We start from the raw sequence: 16,808 nt of genomic DNA, 5'->3' as shown, positions 1-16,808 counted from the left end.
CTTTTGATGTCAAGGACTGATTCATTTGAGTTCTTAATTGTATGAAGCAGAATGGTGAACTGTTGAAACAACAACCTCCAGCATTTACCCAATAACCAATTGACAGTGCTTTTCAATTATAAGGACTCAAGGGTATTAATAATTAATACATAGACATTTGCAAGAAATGCCCGGATATCATCATGTTTGACAGTCCAGGGTAGGTTCACAAGATTCGACTCAACGTTGTATATGCTTGACCTCACACTTGCGCCCCTGTCCGTCCGCTCTCCCGACAATTCCAGCTAAGCCACGGTACACAAGAAATATACGAATTGCTCTTTATGATCTGATATGTCTACTAACTTAGAGATGATCTAGCAGCCACGTGAAAGACGACCAGCGTCCAAAGCAAGCGTCATTTCTGACACGCTACCAAGGAACAGCTCGGCCTTATGTCGTTAACCCATGTTTTAACCCCAGCCTTTCTGCACCCCGCAGAGCAAATGTCTTAGGATGAAAAAAGAAGAGTGTAGGTAGTGTCAGCCGTGGCATTTGGGGGAATACTGCACTGTAGACAAGGTACCTGACTCCTATGTGTCAACAGGGTGACAATGAAACTTGACACTATCTAAATATAATCGGCGGAGTCTCCATTTACTGGAGGAGGCCATTGTATGATGATCTGATGGCTACAGCAGAGATCTTGTTATTGCATATGACAGAACGCAAAGGAACCCTCATCAGCAGTGAGTGAGTGATGCACATACTCCCGAGAAGGGCGGGAATACATTCTGTGGTACCGAGTCTTGTTGTACCAGCCACGAGTGAATACGCCAAGCAAGCATCGTCGCATGACCTGAGAAACTCGCTGTTGGTGAGGATGTGAGTAGAGGTTCAAGGTACTATACGCATCAACCAATCGCCAACTCAACTTAAATCAAGTCAAAGTGTTAACTCCTGACTCTGACCGTGTTTTCGGCTTCCGAGCGGCTGAGCCTGGACTCGTGGGAAAGGGTTCAACTAATTAATCAGACCATATTCGAAGCTTAAAGAGAAAAAACTCGCTTGTCGTATCCTCCCCATTCTTTGTTCAAAGTCATGAACTTGCGCTAGCTCTCTGCCTACAAGGGTTGGTCGTTCGTCAAGTGCCCAGTACCGGGCCCGGACTAAAACCCCGGGGTGATTTGTCTGGGGGAAACTGGAGACTGTGTGACTCTGCACGTTGCACAAAAGTACTGATCCTGCAATTAGATTGAGCTATGGGACTTGTCTCTACAGTCTGGGGAGAAAAGGGAACGCGGTGCTAGGCCGGGGTAAGCGCTGCATGGCGGCGGCGCTGTTGATGGTTGGAAGCTACCTAGGGGAAGAAAGAAAACTTAGGACCTTGACCCTAAGTGATAAAAATATTTAGATAAACCTGGCCCAAGTCTAGGGAACACTTTGCTAGGTTTATTTTGACGCCTTCTTTCGAGGTTTGGTGTTTTCTTGCCCCCTGAGGGAAGGCTACGTGCGGGAGACTGTTGTTCTGACTGTGCGCCTGGCGTCGAGTGAACGAGCTGCAACGTTCATCCGATCATCCTGAACGAGTTTATGGTGAAGTTGACTGCTGATGGTTCGGGTACTAAACACTATCGACAACTCTATTAACAACATTAATTATTTGAGAGGTTGAAGATATAATAATGGCTTGCATGAGAACGACCTGATTATGAACACAAATTTCGGAATACAAGTTCATACCATGTTCTTACAGCGGAATATTGCCGAGAGCCATCACCCTTGAACTGAGATGCATGAATGCAGCTAACAGCGGAGTGTCCTCGGGGCCCGAAAAATGACAAGGCAGCTTCTTTGTTCCTCAAGACCTATCATCCCGTCTCTGTGACAATAATATTAACAATGCCCGCCCTTTCTCAAGGTCTGTGATATGTTAAAAATCCTCATAAGGAGTTCGGTCCTACCCACAGCCACTTAAGTCAGTATACGAATTTCCTGATTTTCTTGCATTTCTAGCTTAAGTACGACATGAAACTATGGCTTGGCCGTTTTATGAGCTGGAAAAAAAAGAGAAGCTCCCCTGTTTCTCTCTCAGGTCTTGCTTGGACAGAATAGGGACCGTGTCGATGTGACTCAGTTTCAGATTCGGGGAACTCAAGACAAGCTCGAGGGCAGTGCTTGGATTGCCTGCGCGTGCTGTGCAAGGTGAGAATAATGTCCTGAACCGTGATATTTGTGTAACGATACCAGCGAACGACGTCTTTTTTTTTTGTTCCATGGATCCTTTTGGCCTCCCTCCATGGAGAGTTTAGTTTTGGTTGATTGATTTTGAGGGGAGTCCAATCGCACTGTAGACTCGCTTAGCTCAGCCAGTCTACGCTCGTTCCAGTGAAAAGAACCCACTGGGATGGCTTGACGAGGTTCCAGTGGCTGCAGGTCAGGGAGCCAATGCTGGAGCTTGACTGTATGAGGAATGGTTGGGCTTCGAGGTGATGATCATTGCTGCTTTGGCCTCCTTGTCTGGAGATGGGAGTCTCTCGCCATTCATGTCGTCTGCCCCTCTCTGTGGTCTTCCTTTTGAGTCTCTTGAGAGTATGGAAGACACCGTTGAGCATCTGAACTCAAACTTACTATCAACTCTGACTTCTAAAATATTCTATTTCTATCTTCTTGCACATCTGGCTATGTACCACGTGCTTGACTCTCTCCTTTTCAAGACTAGCCAAACTGAAAGCATTGACTTTTGACCATTACAGCTACAGCACCAAAAAGGGATCCCGTACCCAGTGCGAGAACCAACACTGCAACGGCCGGGCTAGAAGGCCGACCAGTGGCCAGTCCCATCCAGATATTACCCACACGGAATCGCCCAATGTCCCCCGTTGATCTTCTCAACCCTTCAACCTCCACCAAAATCTCGCCGACCCGGAGCCTTTCGCTCTTGATACCTCTGACCCTGGATTGACGACTTCAACACCCGACACCATGGCCATTGCCATGGGCTGGCAGAAACCCGACAATGTCGCGGGCTCGTCGGCGCCGGCCATCATGGTCGGTCTCTTCGTTGCCTCTGGCGGGTTGCTGTTCGGCTACGATACTGGGTAAGACTGACCACCATTTTCATTTTGACGTTGAATGCCTTTGGATATGGATGGCTACGACATACATACGGCGGACGAATGCGCTGCGCCGACGATGTTATTCATGCGGAGGGAGATGCCGGGACCCATCGACGATACTTTATTTCAATTTGACGATGCGACGACTGCGGTGGACTCGTGTGACATGCATGACGAAGCCATCACCACATATATCTCAAAAGAACGCAAGGCAACATTGTCGGAGGAAGTGTTGGAAGGAAGTGAAGCAAGGGCGATATCCGAAACGACAGCAACTCGTCTCGACGAACTCCCACGAGAAACTCCGACTCGAATCCCCGAAAACCGACTTGTCTATACCAGCTGTCTATACCAGCCCATTTCATCGCGTCACACCCTTTTGACAGCCAGAAACTAACCATATCTCTTCACAGAGCCATCAACGGCATCCTTGCCATGACAGAGTTCAAGGAACAATTCGGAAAGCACACAAATTGCGTCGACGAAAAGGGCAACATCGACATTTGTACAAAAGACTCATCTATCATCGTCGCCATCCTCAGCGCTGGCACTGCCCTCGGTGCTCTACTTGCTGCACCTACTGGCGATTCTCTAGGCCGTCGCAAGACCCTTCTTGTGGCCGTGGGCATTTTCTGCCTCGGAGCCATCTTCCAAGTTTGCGCTAACAACATAGATCTGTTACTGGTGGGGAGGTATGCGCACTTCATTCCTCATATGGAAGACCGTATCGTTAATAATGTCTCTAGATTCTTCGCTGGCGTTGGTGTCGGCCTGATCTCTGTCCTCGTTCCATTATATCAGTCTGAAATGGCGCCGAAATGGATTAGAGGTACCCTCGTCTGCGCATATCAACTATCGATCACAATAGGCCTCTTCTCCGCCTCTGTGGTCAACATTCTCGCCTCTAGACTCAAAGACTCCTCCGCTTATCGAATCCCTCTCGGCCTTCAGATTGTACCAGCTATTATCCTTACCGGTGGCCTATTATTACTACCGGAAACGCCCCGTTTCCTTGTCAAGAAGGGCCTCCATACCGAAGCCGGTCTTTCACTGAGTCGACTACGACGACTAGACATTACACATCCAGCGCTAGTTGACGAACTGCAAGAGATGATAGCAAATCACCAATATGAATTAACGTTAGGACCTGACAGTTATAAAGACATCTTCATTGGTTCACCACATCTTGGTCGACGAACATTTACTGGTTGCGGTCTTCAGATGCTTCAACAGCTCACCGGTATTAACTTCATAATGTATTACAGCACGTCCTTCTTTGACGGTGCCGGCGTCGAGAGCCCATATACCAAATCGCTTATTATCAACGTTATCAATGTTGTCTCGACAATACCAGGCCTGTTAGTAATCGAACGTTGGGGCCGACGAAAGCTTTTAATGATCGGAGCCATTGGGATGGCCGGTTGCCAACTCCTCATGGCGTCTTTCGATACTGCGACGGGACAGAGTTACGAGAAAGCATCACAGACCATTCTCATCACATTCTGTGCTATCAACATCTTTTTCTTCGCTGCTTCTTGGGGACCCGTGGTGTGGGTCGTGACCTCAGAAATTTATCCACTCAAAGTCCGTGCAAAGGCTATGTCAGTTTCAACAGCGTCAAACTGGATTCTCAATTTTGGTATTGGCTACAGTGTACCTTTCTTGGTTGGGTCAGGGCCAGGCAACGCCTCCTTTGGACCAAAGATTTTCTTCATTTGGGGTGCCTTTTGCATTCTGGCGGTCTTTTTTGTGTGGTGTAATGTGTACGAAACAAGCAAGATCAGCCTGGAACAGATCGACGAGATGTACGAACGAGTGAACCACGCATGGAATAGCAAGTCATTCGAACCGAGCTGGAGCTTCCAACAGATGCTCAACGATGGTTGGTCACCGAGCGCCCAACCACCTGCAGGCCACGAGCTGCAAACAACGACGAGTGCATCAAGCGCAGACACAACTCTGGGTGACGGTGACGCATCATCAATCACCGTGAATCAGAACAATAACAACAACAACGGTTCATCGCCTAATAACAACAACAATGACCAGAACAAGGGTCCGCCCATGGCTATGGCCAATGTCGACTTCAGCTACTAGGCTCCACGTCGCCGAATTGTTTGTCTATATTGCGTGTCTTTTGCCTGGACGTCACATAAGGAATTAGCGATGGAGTTCATGACGAGGTGGAGTTAGTGGGGTTTACGCGTTATTGTCATGGTCATTGATGATTTCATTGTCCTTTTATATGCATTCTGTTTCTTTGTTTGTCGCCCATCACATCAACTCAAATCGTCCCTCCAGTTTGGGGCTACGGATGGGACTGTTGGTAGGTACCAGGGACTTGGCTGGGTTGGATACCAAACTCTTGGCTCTTGGACATCTTTTTCATGATTCCCTACTATAATTTTCAGGGAGTCATTGTGTTTTTACGTCGTCGATGAATGGATGCCCGGATACCCTGTGGGCAGCGGCTAATAGTCGAGAGGAGCGAAGTGACGGCGCATGGCCACGGATGGATTTCTTGGGATTACAGAAAGGCTTGATATCGATATGATTACCTGTCAGCTACCAAATACCAGCGTTTTTGAGCATCTAATACGCTTTGTACTGCCTATCAATCGCTTGTGAGGTACCGAACTCTGTCGCCGGGGTATATGAGTACACTGTCGACTATACTTGTCACCAGCGAACATGCCCTTGTGGACTAAGTCACTGGAAGTCTATGGCCTTGTTCTTCAACCAGGCGCTGAAACTGCCTTATGCTTGACTCTGGTCACTGATGGCAATACATGAACAGTCAGTCAAAGCGTGCTTTGAGTTGCCTCTCGCCCCAAAGATAAAAGCTTCACCAAACCTTTCTACCTAATAAGCTTTCTTTCCCACAAACCTTCTAAGGTCTCGCACAACTCTGAAGTTGACATCTAAGCAGTCTATAACCCTATAACATATATTACTACTTCTTTCGCAACTTACACCTGCTTAGAGTTGGTACCTATATACTTTTGACAGGTCCAAAGTTGCGACATCTTTAACTTTCCTATAAAAACTCCCTGCCTCCCTCTTTCAGAACTTTGCCCATCATGTCGGATGTTTCTGACGCCCTCGACCGAGTCCACCCAGACTTTCTTGACTTGTTGATCCGTCTCCAGCTCCTACCCCCTGACGAAGCCTTCTCGGAGCCATACCTGGCCAGACTAATCTCTATTGCTCTAGATCTTGCAGAAGATGATGAGCAGGCTTTCCTAGTCAGCAGGATCATCACCGACGAAGAGCTGGCATTTGAGCGACTGCGCAGCCCCGAAGTCCGCAATACCAACCATCGAATCGTGCTTGATCGAACCGAGAGGAGGATTGCTTTTCGCGAAGCTGCAATGGATCCTTTCCCTGAACAAACGAACGGAGAAATGTGCGTTGCTTGTCTGGAGGATGCTCAGATGATGGCTCCTTGCGGCACCCACAACTACTGCTACCCTTGCTACCGTGAACTTATTCGACTCGGTCTTAGTTCTCAAGAAGCGTTTCCGCCAAGATGCTGCGAGCCTATCGACGAGGCGGGTGTCGCACTTGCACGCGCCCCTGCTTTGGTTCATCTGTTCCGCCAGGTGCAAGAGGAAGTCAATGCGCCGATCCACGATAGACTATACTGCCACGACCCTAACTGCGCAGCATTCATTCCACCTGATCGTAACGGGCACTGTTTGCTGTGCGATACACACACATGTCGCGACTGTGGTGAGCGAGGCCATCCAGGCCAGCCCTGCCGAGAGGGAGCCGCTGAAGAAGATGTCTGGGCCACCATGGACGAGAACCGGACCGTTAACTGCCCCGGGTGCGGAAGGATGATCGAGCTTGCGGAGGCGTGCAACCACATGACATGCGTCTGCGGTCAAGAGTTCTGCTTCATTTGCGGTGAAATATGGCGGACCTGCGGCTGTCCCACATATGGAGGCTTTAATCTTATGGTACCCATGAGGGACCGTCCAGGCACGAAGCCCCCACAGTATCGTCGTCGTCGACACCCTATCGACGAGGCTTCAGCGGCGGATGAGGCTGATGGACCTGCGAGAATCCCACAGCTACGGCCGATGCCTGGTGAGGAGGAACGTGTTCCGCCTCAAGTTGGGGGAACGTGGAGGGTTATTCGACCTCTGGTGTTCCCCCCTGCTGAGGAAGTGCAGCAACCGCAGGAGCAAGACCGTCGTGGGGCATATAATGGGAGGGAACGTCGGAATGGCGAAGGACACGAAAGGAATCACCATGGAGAAGGACATCACCACGGGGAAGGACATTACCACCGGGAAGGGCATCATCGTCATCATCATCATCATCATGGAGAAAGACACCATCACCATCACGGAGAAAGACATCATCATGAGGAAAGACGTCATCAAGATGAGATGAATCGTAATGAACATGAACGCGAACGACTTCGCAGACGAGCCGAACGAGAAGCTCGTATGCCAATGGGGCTGCGTAGAGAAACTCGGATGGTAGGTCGTCCACCCAATGCCCCTCTCCCACCTATGTTGCTTGAGAACATGATGTATCCGGGAAATATGGGAACAGCTAACCAAGGCTTCGGTGTACAGAGAGAACATGCGCCTGGAATGCGAATGGATCGCCGGCGAGACGATGGCCGTCCTCCCCTGGATATTCTCATGCCGGGTATGGGCCGTTTGCAGATCAACGAGCCGCGCATGGAGAGACCACCTGTGAGAGATGAACGTGATATTCCCAGGACTTATCGGCCAGGGGAGGGTCCACATGAGATGTATCACCAGGGTCACTTGCACAACGAAAGTAACGCGCCGCGCCGACTCTATAATCCGATGGACGCCCCTCAGATAAACGTACCACGCTATTACCCGATGGATCCGATGGTTGTGCCTCAGATGGATAGGCCTCCCCGTGAAGAGGCATACCATGAAGTAGACGCTGAAGCCAGGCGCACAAATCAGAATCGACTCCTTGCGATGAATCGTGAAGCGGCTCGCTTGGCGGCGCGGCATCCTCCCCGTCAGCAGGGTAGGAATCGCCCAGGGCATCATGGACTTCATTACGATGACCAGATATTGATCGATTCTGACGATGATCTGTACGGTGGCGATTGAGGCTACGGTCCTCGTCCTTGTGCAAGGTAAGAGATCGATGCCGGTTTGCAGAACGCAGAGCCTTGAAGGTACAGAGCTTTGGCTCAACTACTAACTTGGTCTCTTTAGAACTCTTATGCCAATTGAGGGCTGGTCTTGCAGTCGCGATAGAAGACGAGGTGGGAGGATGTCTTGAACATTTTGGAGGCCGGTAACAAGGGCCCTCGCTTGACCGGCCTTGCTCAGGATATGACGATTTTCTGGCGTCTCAGGTAGATAAAAGGCGAGATAGACTATCGCGATATATGAGGAACTTAAGATTTATGACTCTGTCTTCTTTTTGAGGCTGTTTGACCACTTGCTTCTACGCGACCGATGGTCCTTTAATTGTACAGTTGCTCATGACTACCACCAACCTTATGCCACTCCCCGATGACAACTAACCTGCCAGCGAAACATGGGGCTGTTTGATGTGACCTGACAGAAGAACATCGCTCTTGTAGGCCCGATACACTAAAGTTGGACATTTTGTGTGTGGATTTAAGAGAACAAAGGCCTAGAACAAAGGCGTTTGCTTCAGTGACTTACATCAGACAATAACTATGGGACTTTACAACACAAAGAGATTCATAACAATCAAGACATACATAAAAAACACGAACTAGTCATTTTCTATCATCTTATCTCGCTACTAACACTCACTTCGAACTCTTGCCAAGACTCTTCTTGATCTCTGCCACGACCGCAGCCGTGACCTCCTTGGTAGTCGCCTTTCCACCTAGATCTTGTGTGAGAACACCTGAGGCAGTGACATTCTCAACACACTCCATCAGCTTGGTCGAAGCCTCTTCTTCACCCAGCCATGCGAGCATCTCAGCTGCTGTCCAGAAGGTAGCCACTGGGTTGGCGACGCCCTTGCCGGTGATGTCGAACGCAGAGCCGTGGATGGGCTCAAACATAGATGGGTTCTCGCGGCTGGGGTCGAGGTTACTTGTTGGTGCGATGCCGATTGAGCCAGCGAGGGCAGCGGCCAAGTCAGAGAGAATATCAGCGTGCTAGGGTGTGTTAGTTCAATGGCTTCCAAAAACAGAAAGGAAGGGGACTTACCAAGTTGCTGGCAACAATGGTATCGATGCTCTCAGGCTTAAGAACCATCTTCGTAGTCATGGCATCAACCAACATCTTCTCAACAGTAACATCAGGAAAGTCCTTGGCCACCTCCGCAGCAACCTCATCCCAAAGGACCATGCCGTTCCTCTGGGCATTGCTCTTGGTGACTACAGTCAGGTGCTTTCTGGGCCTCTTCTGCGCAACCTCGAATGAGAAGCGAATAAGTCTACTGACAGCGTGACGAGTGAAGATGGCGACTTCTGTGGCAACTTCCCAGGCGTGACCGCGGTGTGAACGACCGCCTTGACCGGCGTATTCACCCTCGCTGTTCTCGCGGATGATGACCCAATCGAGATCTCCCGTTTTGCAGTTACGCAGGGGAGATTGTGTGCCGCGCATGATGCGTGTTGGGCGAACATTGGCGTATTGTTGGAAGGGCTGGCAGATTGCCAGACGAAGACCCCAGAGGGAGATATGATCAGGGACATCTAGTAGAATGAGTATCAAGTTTCATAAGAACATTCAGTAGACTTACCAGGAGCTCCAACCGCACCAAAGAGGATCGCATCGTGCTTCTTCAACTGCTCAAGACCACCGTCAGGAATATACTTCCCAGTCTTTTTATAAGTATCCGAACTCCAATCATAGTGAGTAAAGTCAAGATCAAAAGTCTGAAGAGTACCGGCCAGAGCGTTCAAAGCCTCGATACCAGCAGAAATGACCTCAGGACCGATTCCATCAGCGGGGATGGAGGCGATGCTGTAGGACTTCTTGGCGGTGACTGCGGAGGGAGACATGATGAGTTTTGTAGAGACTTTTTATGAGTATTGGCGATGCTGATGAGTTTGTATAAGATAGATAATGTTATCCTTATATATACCAAGATGTCGGAATGGGAGTATGTCTTGTGTGGAGGAGGGCGGACTTAGAAATGTCCGCTACAGCATCGCCTTGCCCGGTCCGGGAAAGGAAGTGAGCGGCGCTTCAAGTCCGTTGCGATTGACGCTTTTCCGCGAATAGTGGCTTATGATGCGGGGAATGATTGCCCATAACTTAGAAGAGTGCCAAAGTTGATGAGGGACTTTTCTTTTCCTTGTCTTTCATGATATCTTGAAGGATATTACACTTTATCACTTACTCTTCCCTTGTCAATTTAGTTACGAAAAACCCAATATCTTACACTTAACTAGCCATGATTGATCCAAAAGCCATTGATACGGTGCTGGACATCTTTGTCCCTGCAATCCAAGCTCATCGGAAGAACTCTTCAAGGCCATTCGTTCTAGGCCTTTCTGGCCTTCAGGGCAGTGGCAAATCGACATGGGCTGCAGCTCTTTCACAAGCCCTCACGAATCAACACCATCTCAAGACTCGCATGATATCACTGGATGATCTCTATCATGACCACCCAGAACTTGTGGCCCTTCGAGAAGCGAACCCAGATAATGGTCTTCTCCAAACTCGTGGCCAACCTGGAACTCACGACGAAGTCCTGGCGAAGGACTTCTTCGACCAAGTACTTGGACGTGTTGAGAGTGATAAGAAGGTTGTCAAATGGCCAGCTTTTGACAAGAGCCTTCATAGTGGTCAGGGCGGAAGGGTTCCCGTTGAGAAATGGGAAGAAGTTCAACTGGATAAAGGCCTTGATGTTTTGATCTTTGAGGGCTGGGCACTTGGCTTCAAACCCTTGACTGCCGAGGAAGTCAAGAGGAAGTGGGAGAAAGCTAAAGCCTCAGAGGCACAGCAGTCTGAAGAATGGGCCCTTACGAACACGCTGGCGAGTCACAATCTAAGCCATCTTCTGCTCATCAATGAGAACTTGAGAAGATATTGCGAGACATTCGCTGGACCACAGCACTTTGATGGGTTTCTACATCTGAGTACAGATAAACTCGTGCAGGTCTACGAATGGAGGCTAGGTCAGGAGAGGGCGTTGAGACAGCACAAGCCGGGCATGACGGATGAGCAGGTTATCAAGTTTGTGAAGGGATACATGCCGGCTTATGAGCTATTCCTTGAGCGTCTCCAGAGCGAGAACTTTTTCAAGGGTGAGGGATCAAGTGAGAAGAAGCATATAAAAGTGGTATTAGATAAGGACAGGAAGGTAACTCAAGTGAAGGAGGTATAATGTATTATTATTAGCGATACTATCGTAAATAATTCCAAGTTGGATCAACAGAAGCGTCAAACTCCGCATTGACAAGAAAGGGATTGTCGATAGCGCTGAATGAACTTGCAAAGAGCTGATCATACCACATCATTGATTCATGGCCTTCTAGTGGTATGTTATCCAAGTTCATCCCAGGTGCCACTTCTGGATTGAGTGATGTGTTTGGCGTAGATAGAAGGTCATTGGAATATGGAGCTTGAGGATTATGGGGCTGCGAGTAAGGTATATCTTGGGGTAGGATACCCGTAGAATGATACGTTGTCCTTGGTCTTTTTTGTTGGGGTCTGAAAGGCTGAGTGGATGATAGTCCTTGGACTGCTTGGCTATTCGAAGAGATGTTTTGAGGGATAGAGTTTGGGCTGTCTCTCGTCTCAGTGCTTTGTGAGTGAGTATGTTGTGTTCTTGGAAGTCTTGTGGGGGTGGTATTTTCACCACTCCGTACTTGACTTCCGACGCTAGGTGAGAAGCTGCGTGTTGTGATGATGGCATCTACCGGAGATTCAATCATTGTTGGACGCTCTTGGGAAAGTTCTTGCACGGTGGAGGTGAGTTCATCAATGGCCCCAAGACAGTATTCAGGCCACGATGTATCTCTTGCAGCCAGATGACCAAGGATATCCTTCGCTGCAGCAACGTGTCTAAGAGGATATCAGTAAACGCCGAACAAGGGAAGGGAGGAGAAGTTCGAACCTCAATGCACTTCCCAGATGGACCTGTTTTTCAAAGGCAGCATGAATTAGAACAAAGGCACTGATCCATATAGACCACGTGAAAGAAGGCCACAGCAAGGGTGCTTGAGACTTTGCACCAGTTGAGTCTACAGATAATTGGTGGCGGTTTCGATGTTTCTTGAGGATTATCAGGATAGACTTGGCAGCTGATATGCATGCCTGAAAGGCGGATGAGTATGATGAAGAAGGATGTTCGGAAGCGAGGCCAGGTCTGTTCAAGCATATTGCCGACTCATGTTTGAGAACTAAGAGCATAACCTTATGATGTTCAGATATTGCTGGAGTAGTCGAGCTTGCATCGGCCAGATCGTCCTCTTCTACTGCGTCCTGAATTTCATTAAACCATTTTGCTAGCTCGGCTTGGACGAACGCTGCTCGATCTGCAGTATCCTGCCGTTGTAGCATAGACTTGTTCCTAAGCTCAAGAATGAGCCCACGTATTCGAGCATGTTTAGCCACAAACGTAAGAAGCTGTAATCTTTCAGAATTTTCTTCTCTGTTCGTTATTGTATGACGCTCTTCGCCGGGATAGCAGACATCCAGGTCGTCATCTCGTATATCAAGAGGTAGCCCGAGAGACTGACAGAGGAGCCTCTCTAGGATGTAGATACACCAGAACACCCTGCGTCGAACTGAAACCTCCTTGTCTGTGAAAAAGGGATATCGCGCCGGACATCGATGAAGGCCCATGTGAAACGCTGTCCTCACAATAAGTCCGCCCAATCTCGATGCCGCGTTGAGACAGAGCATCGAAGTTAGGAATAATTGGATAGCCAACGCTGCCTGAGTTGAGCGGATTGAAGCAGGCTGGCTCAGAGCAAATTGAGAGCTCGCCAACGCATCATCGACACTGTTGAAGAGATATACTTTTGGGATCGGCTTTTTGAAAGGAGTGGCCTGTCGACTATCCGCCAGCGATATAGAAAGAACAGACTTTAATATGACCATATCGATAGGGTCAAGCAATAGTGTTCCATTCTTAGCAACCTCTTCAAACAAACCCAGGACATGAGGCCCGTGAAGGAACGGAAGAACAGGATGCCACGCCTCGAAATAACTCTTGGACCACTCGACCAAGTCTTCAAAGGTATCACTTGTGTCATTTCCACAGACTTCATCATCTTTCCAAAGAAACTGCTCTCGATTTCGTCTTATCGAAGCATCTTGACGAAGTTGATCGTCTTCACCGGGAATAAGCGTGTTTATAGTCGAAGATCCAGGTTCTGTAGTTCTTGATGCCGATCTCTTGGCGAGACGAAGATGAACAGCACGAATATAGTGGATTCCACTGCCACTTCCCACGAATCGAGCGGCATCGTGCTCGCCTGTATCGCGCATCAATCCATATTCGCGTCCAGGTTGCGAAGTCGAGTGTTTCCGTTTCTGGCCTTGAGATTCAGAGTGACCTAGTGTTGAGTGAGATGCTGTCTCGATATTATCGTACGGCGAGTGATGAGAAGACATCTTCACACAACATCCTCAATGAAGATTGGATGAGTTGGAATTGACGATGCTGGGAGTAAGCTGAAGTTGCAAAAGTGCTAGTGTCGCGCCCGGACAAAGAAAAGGCCGACGCGGGGTTGAACAAGTCATTCTCCCTGTGGAGCGACGTTTTGACTCTGGGGAACGAACCCTGATCGATTCACAGATGCTGCACAGGGATTGATCCTTGTGTAAGTGAATTGTTTACATGGCGAATAATGAGGCTTCGGGTGAGCAAGAGATCGAGAGGCAGTTGAACCCGATAGCGTGTAGTCATTGTCGACAGCGGAAACGCAAGGTGAGATCTCATGCCCCAGTCGCAATTCTAGGGAAAAGGGAACGCTTTTTACTGAATTGAGGACTCGCTAGTGCGATAGGCAATTGTAAGTGTTTCAGATAATTATTGGAGAGATTGTCGTGCTAACGGCTGCTCAGGCCGCATTGTCTGCAGTGCACCAATGATCCTACCAACTGCCATTACCCAGAACAAAATAAGAGGTAACACTACAACACTTATTCGCACTGACCACCATAAATACTGATAAATAATCAGAGGTCTTCCAATTGGGTTTATCACCAGGCTAGAAGCTCGCCTTGCAGAGACAGAAGAAGCTCTCTTTCGGCTTGTACACTCTATCGACGAACCCAACAACAATCATATCTCGCTCAAGCCTTCATCACAAAGAAAAGACGACCGTATAACAGAATGGGACAGTCTTCCACTCAGAAATGTGGATGAAATAAGAGCATGGTACCGAAGTAGATCAGAGCAAACTCACTCACCAACCCAGCCTGACGCTCTGATGGAAGGAAACCAACGGGCACGATCTATTCATGCCACACCACCCGAGTCAGAGACTGTGGACTTTCCAGATGATGTCGGAGATGGCCAAGAAGAAACAGTTACGTTGCAAGATGCTGATGATGATGTTATGCAGAGGAATGGTATTCATATTCAGGAGGAGTCTGGTGGAAGCAAAGCCAAGGAAATGGAGCAGAAACATCCAAATGTGTACTTTTAGAGCATCTATTACTTAATGCCACGTCACTGCTGACATGTAAAGGCCTCAAGAGCCCCAAAAACCGTATAAAAGCTTCATATTGTGTCTTTGTCTGCTCTGAGAATCCATATCATAACTCAAAAGCCTTTCACTATGGCCACTTGGTCTCTTCCAACCGTTTGCCAGGGTCACCATACATACTCTTGATCGAATAAAGGAACAGAACTATCCGAATCTATTTTAGTTCAAGGATCTTTTGCGGGGAGCCAGCTCCAACTGTGATCACGTCAGATGACAGGGTGTCAGGATGATGCTTGCTTTAGACCCCTCTTCTAGGCGAAGTCGTAGTTATGTAAAAGGTCTGATTAAGGCCATTCAAATCCTCTGAATCCAAGTCTAGTTGGGAGTTGATAGGAGCTCCGAATTGCTGTTTTCGTCTGCCTATAGCTCTGAAGCATGCGTTGTTATTCTGCTACAATTTTAGACCATCAAAGTCGTGTCCACGCGTCGAAAGATCCAACCCTCTCCTCATGTCGAATGCCTAGTCTCATAAATTTAACGTAGTCCTTGGCTGTGGGAGAAGAGATATTCAATATAATAGGAAAATTCTGTTCTCATTCAGTAACTCTGGCATCCTTGGGCATAAATAGAATCATTGAATGCCAGCAAGCATTGCAAAGCAATAGATCCCGTGTCCTGTGTGCTTCTGAGGCACTTTCTACCCTAAAGGTAGCCTTTTAGTCATATTAAGCTTAAAGAATTATATCCAAAAACCTAATGGATTGGTGGCTTTAGCTACTAGTCAAAGAGAGGCCTCTAGAAACTCTCGACCATTGGACGGCTCGACGAGTGCGTCACCTTTAGATAATAGCTTGTCTTAGCAAAATGGCGTCCACTAATAGCAAGCTCAAGTCTTGTTAGTTTGACTGAAAGCACAGCTTTCTGAAGCTACCACTTCTCACAGTATGAAGAGCTGTTATGCAGCAATGTTAGAGTCGGGTCAACAATGAAGCCAAAGAATCATGGAGAGCCAAAGTCCCGCATCAATGAGATATTACCTTTGGATGGCCGATTACGTATAACTCTAACTCTAGATGATCGGGTATACCGAAGAATCTGACATTCAATTACGATACATTACAAAACACCGGGGGCGGAAAACACAGTACGGCAAAATCCGCCGCTGGTAAGTCTGAGCTGTAAACCATCCTTCAATCCAGCTGATGCACCATCTTCTCAGCTCCAATAATCATCCTCGAGGGATAAGCCATGACGTAGCGCAAGTGCTTTCGACTGACCGCTTATTGCCATGCTAAGGCTTAGTACGTTACACCAAGACTCTGCCTGTCTGTAGTAAGCTGATATTTTCCGTTGCACAAGTACCATCAGAGCATGTATGACCGACAGCCCGATGGATGCTCGGCGTAAGCTGTCCTTGCAAGGTAATAGAGCTCCATCTGAGCTGCTGCGCCATGGCCCCCGAAGAACAATTAGACCCGGTAGTGAGCTGAACCGAGGAAACATCATCGAGTTTAGTGACAATAAGCTTGAATGCTAGTCCACTGAGGCTTTCCATTCTAAATGCCGAAGACCCGAACAGCTCTCCCTTGAAAACAAGTAAATCATGAGCTACAATTTACTAGACCTACTGCTCCAATGATTGACTATATTGACCATCCACCAAAGCATGAGAATGTTAGCAATGGCTTCGACAGCTCAAGCTAAATGCCACTAAAAGCGACACAAAGCTGTAAAGACCAGACCAGACCATCCCGACGGCGCAGTTAATGTTTGCTGCGAAAACTTCACTTTACCTAATTTGCACCGAGTCCTTAAGCTTAAAATAGGGCTAATGTGATCTTGAGTCTTGGGGCTGAGGGGCTGAGCCTGATCTGACGGCTTATTCTTGTGAGGGCTGTGAGACGTCACAGCCTCCTCCGTTGAGAGTCGGAGACTAAGCATGCAGACTCTTACTGCATTCAGACAGCTTCACTCGACATGCAAATCTGGTATAAGAAAGCAACCAATTCTCGTCGAAATGAATTTCCTTCTTCTCGTCATCACATCACAAAACATCAAATCAACAACAACTTTTCCTTTTTCTCTTATTTCCTTATTTTCCTTTG

General features: G+C 48.2%; 5 protein-coding genes across 5 annotated transcripts; 3 read left to right on the top strand and 2 right to left on the bottom strand.

The window, feature by feature from the left end:
• Nucleotides 1-2,964: 2,964 nt before the first annotated feature.
• On the top strand, nt 2,965-5,195 carry RCO3 (glucose transporter; the record flags this gene model as incomplete). The annotated part of the gene is made up of 2 exons (XM_044821475.1): nt 2,965-3,080; nt 3,512-5,195. 2 exons carry the CDS (start codon nt 2,965-2,967, stop codon nt 5,193-5,195), a joined length of 1,800 nt encoding a protein of 599 aa, XP_044682808.1.
• Nucleotides 5,196-6,178: 983 nt separating this feature from the next.
• Nucleotides 6,179-8,209, top strand: J7337_003764 (uncharacterized protein; the record flags this gene model as incomplete). The annotated part of the gene is made up of 2 exons (XM_044821474.1): nt 6,179-7,298; nt 7,665-8,209. 2 exons carry the CDS (start codon nt 6,179-6,181, stop codon nt 8,207-8,209), a joined length of 1,665 nt encoding a protein of 554 aa, XP_044682807.1.
• A 677-nt stretch (nt 8,210-8,886) lies between these two features.
• J7337_003763 (uncharacterized protein) lies at nt 8,887-10,095 on the bottom strand (the record flags this gene model as incomplete). The annotated part of the gene is made up of 3 exons (XM_044821473.1): nt 8,887-9,243; nt 9,296-9,786; nt 9,834-10,095. The coding sequence occupies 3 exons, from the start codon at nt 10,093-10,095 to the stop codon at nt 8,887-8,889; spliced, it is 1,110 nt and encodes a 369-aa protein (XP_044682806.1).
• Nucleotides 10,096-10,490: 395 nt separating this feature from the next.
• J7337_003762 (uncharacterized protein) lies at nt 10,491-11,426 on the top strand (the record flags this gene model as incomplete). Its single annotated transcript, XM_044821472.1, has 1 exon — nt 10,491-11,426. One exon carries the CDS (start codon nt 10,491-10,493, stop codon nt 11,424-11,426), a length of 936 nt encoding a protein of 311 aa, XP_044682805.1.
• A 1,614-nt stretch (nt 11,427-13,040) lies between these two features.
• J7337_003761 (uncharacterized protein) lies at nt 13,041-13,663 on the bottom strand (the record flags this gene model as incomplete). The annotated part of the gene is given in 2 exon segments (XM_044821471.1): nt 13,041-13,049; nt 13,067-13,663. The coding sequence occupies 2 exon segments, from the start codon at nt 13,661-13,663 to the stop codon at nt 13,041-13,043; spliced, it is 606 nt and encodes a 201-aa protein (XP_044682804.1).
• Between the last annotated feature and the right edge of the window lie 3,145 nt (nt 13,664-16,808).

The sequence above is a fragment of the Fusarium musae genome, chromosome 3 (genome assembly GCF_019915245.1).
Source record: "Fusarium musae strain F31 chromosome 3, whole genome shotgun sequence".
Classification (NCBI taxonomy): domain Eukaryota; kingdom Fungi; phylum Ascomycota; class Sordariomycetes; order Hypocreales; family Nectriaceae; genus Fusarium; species Fusarium musae.
The sequence above is the reverse complement of the archived record's forward strand: the minus strand, read 5'-3'. Positions and strand labels throughout refer to the sequence as shown.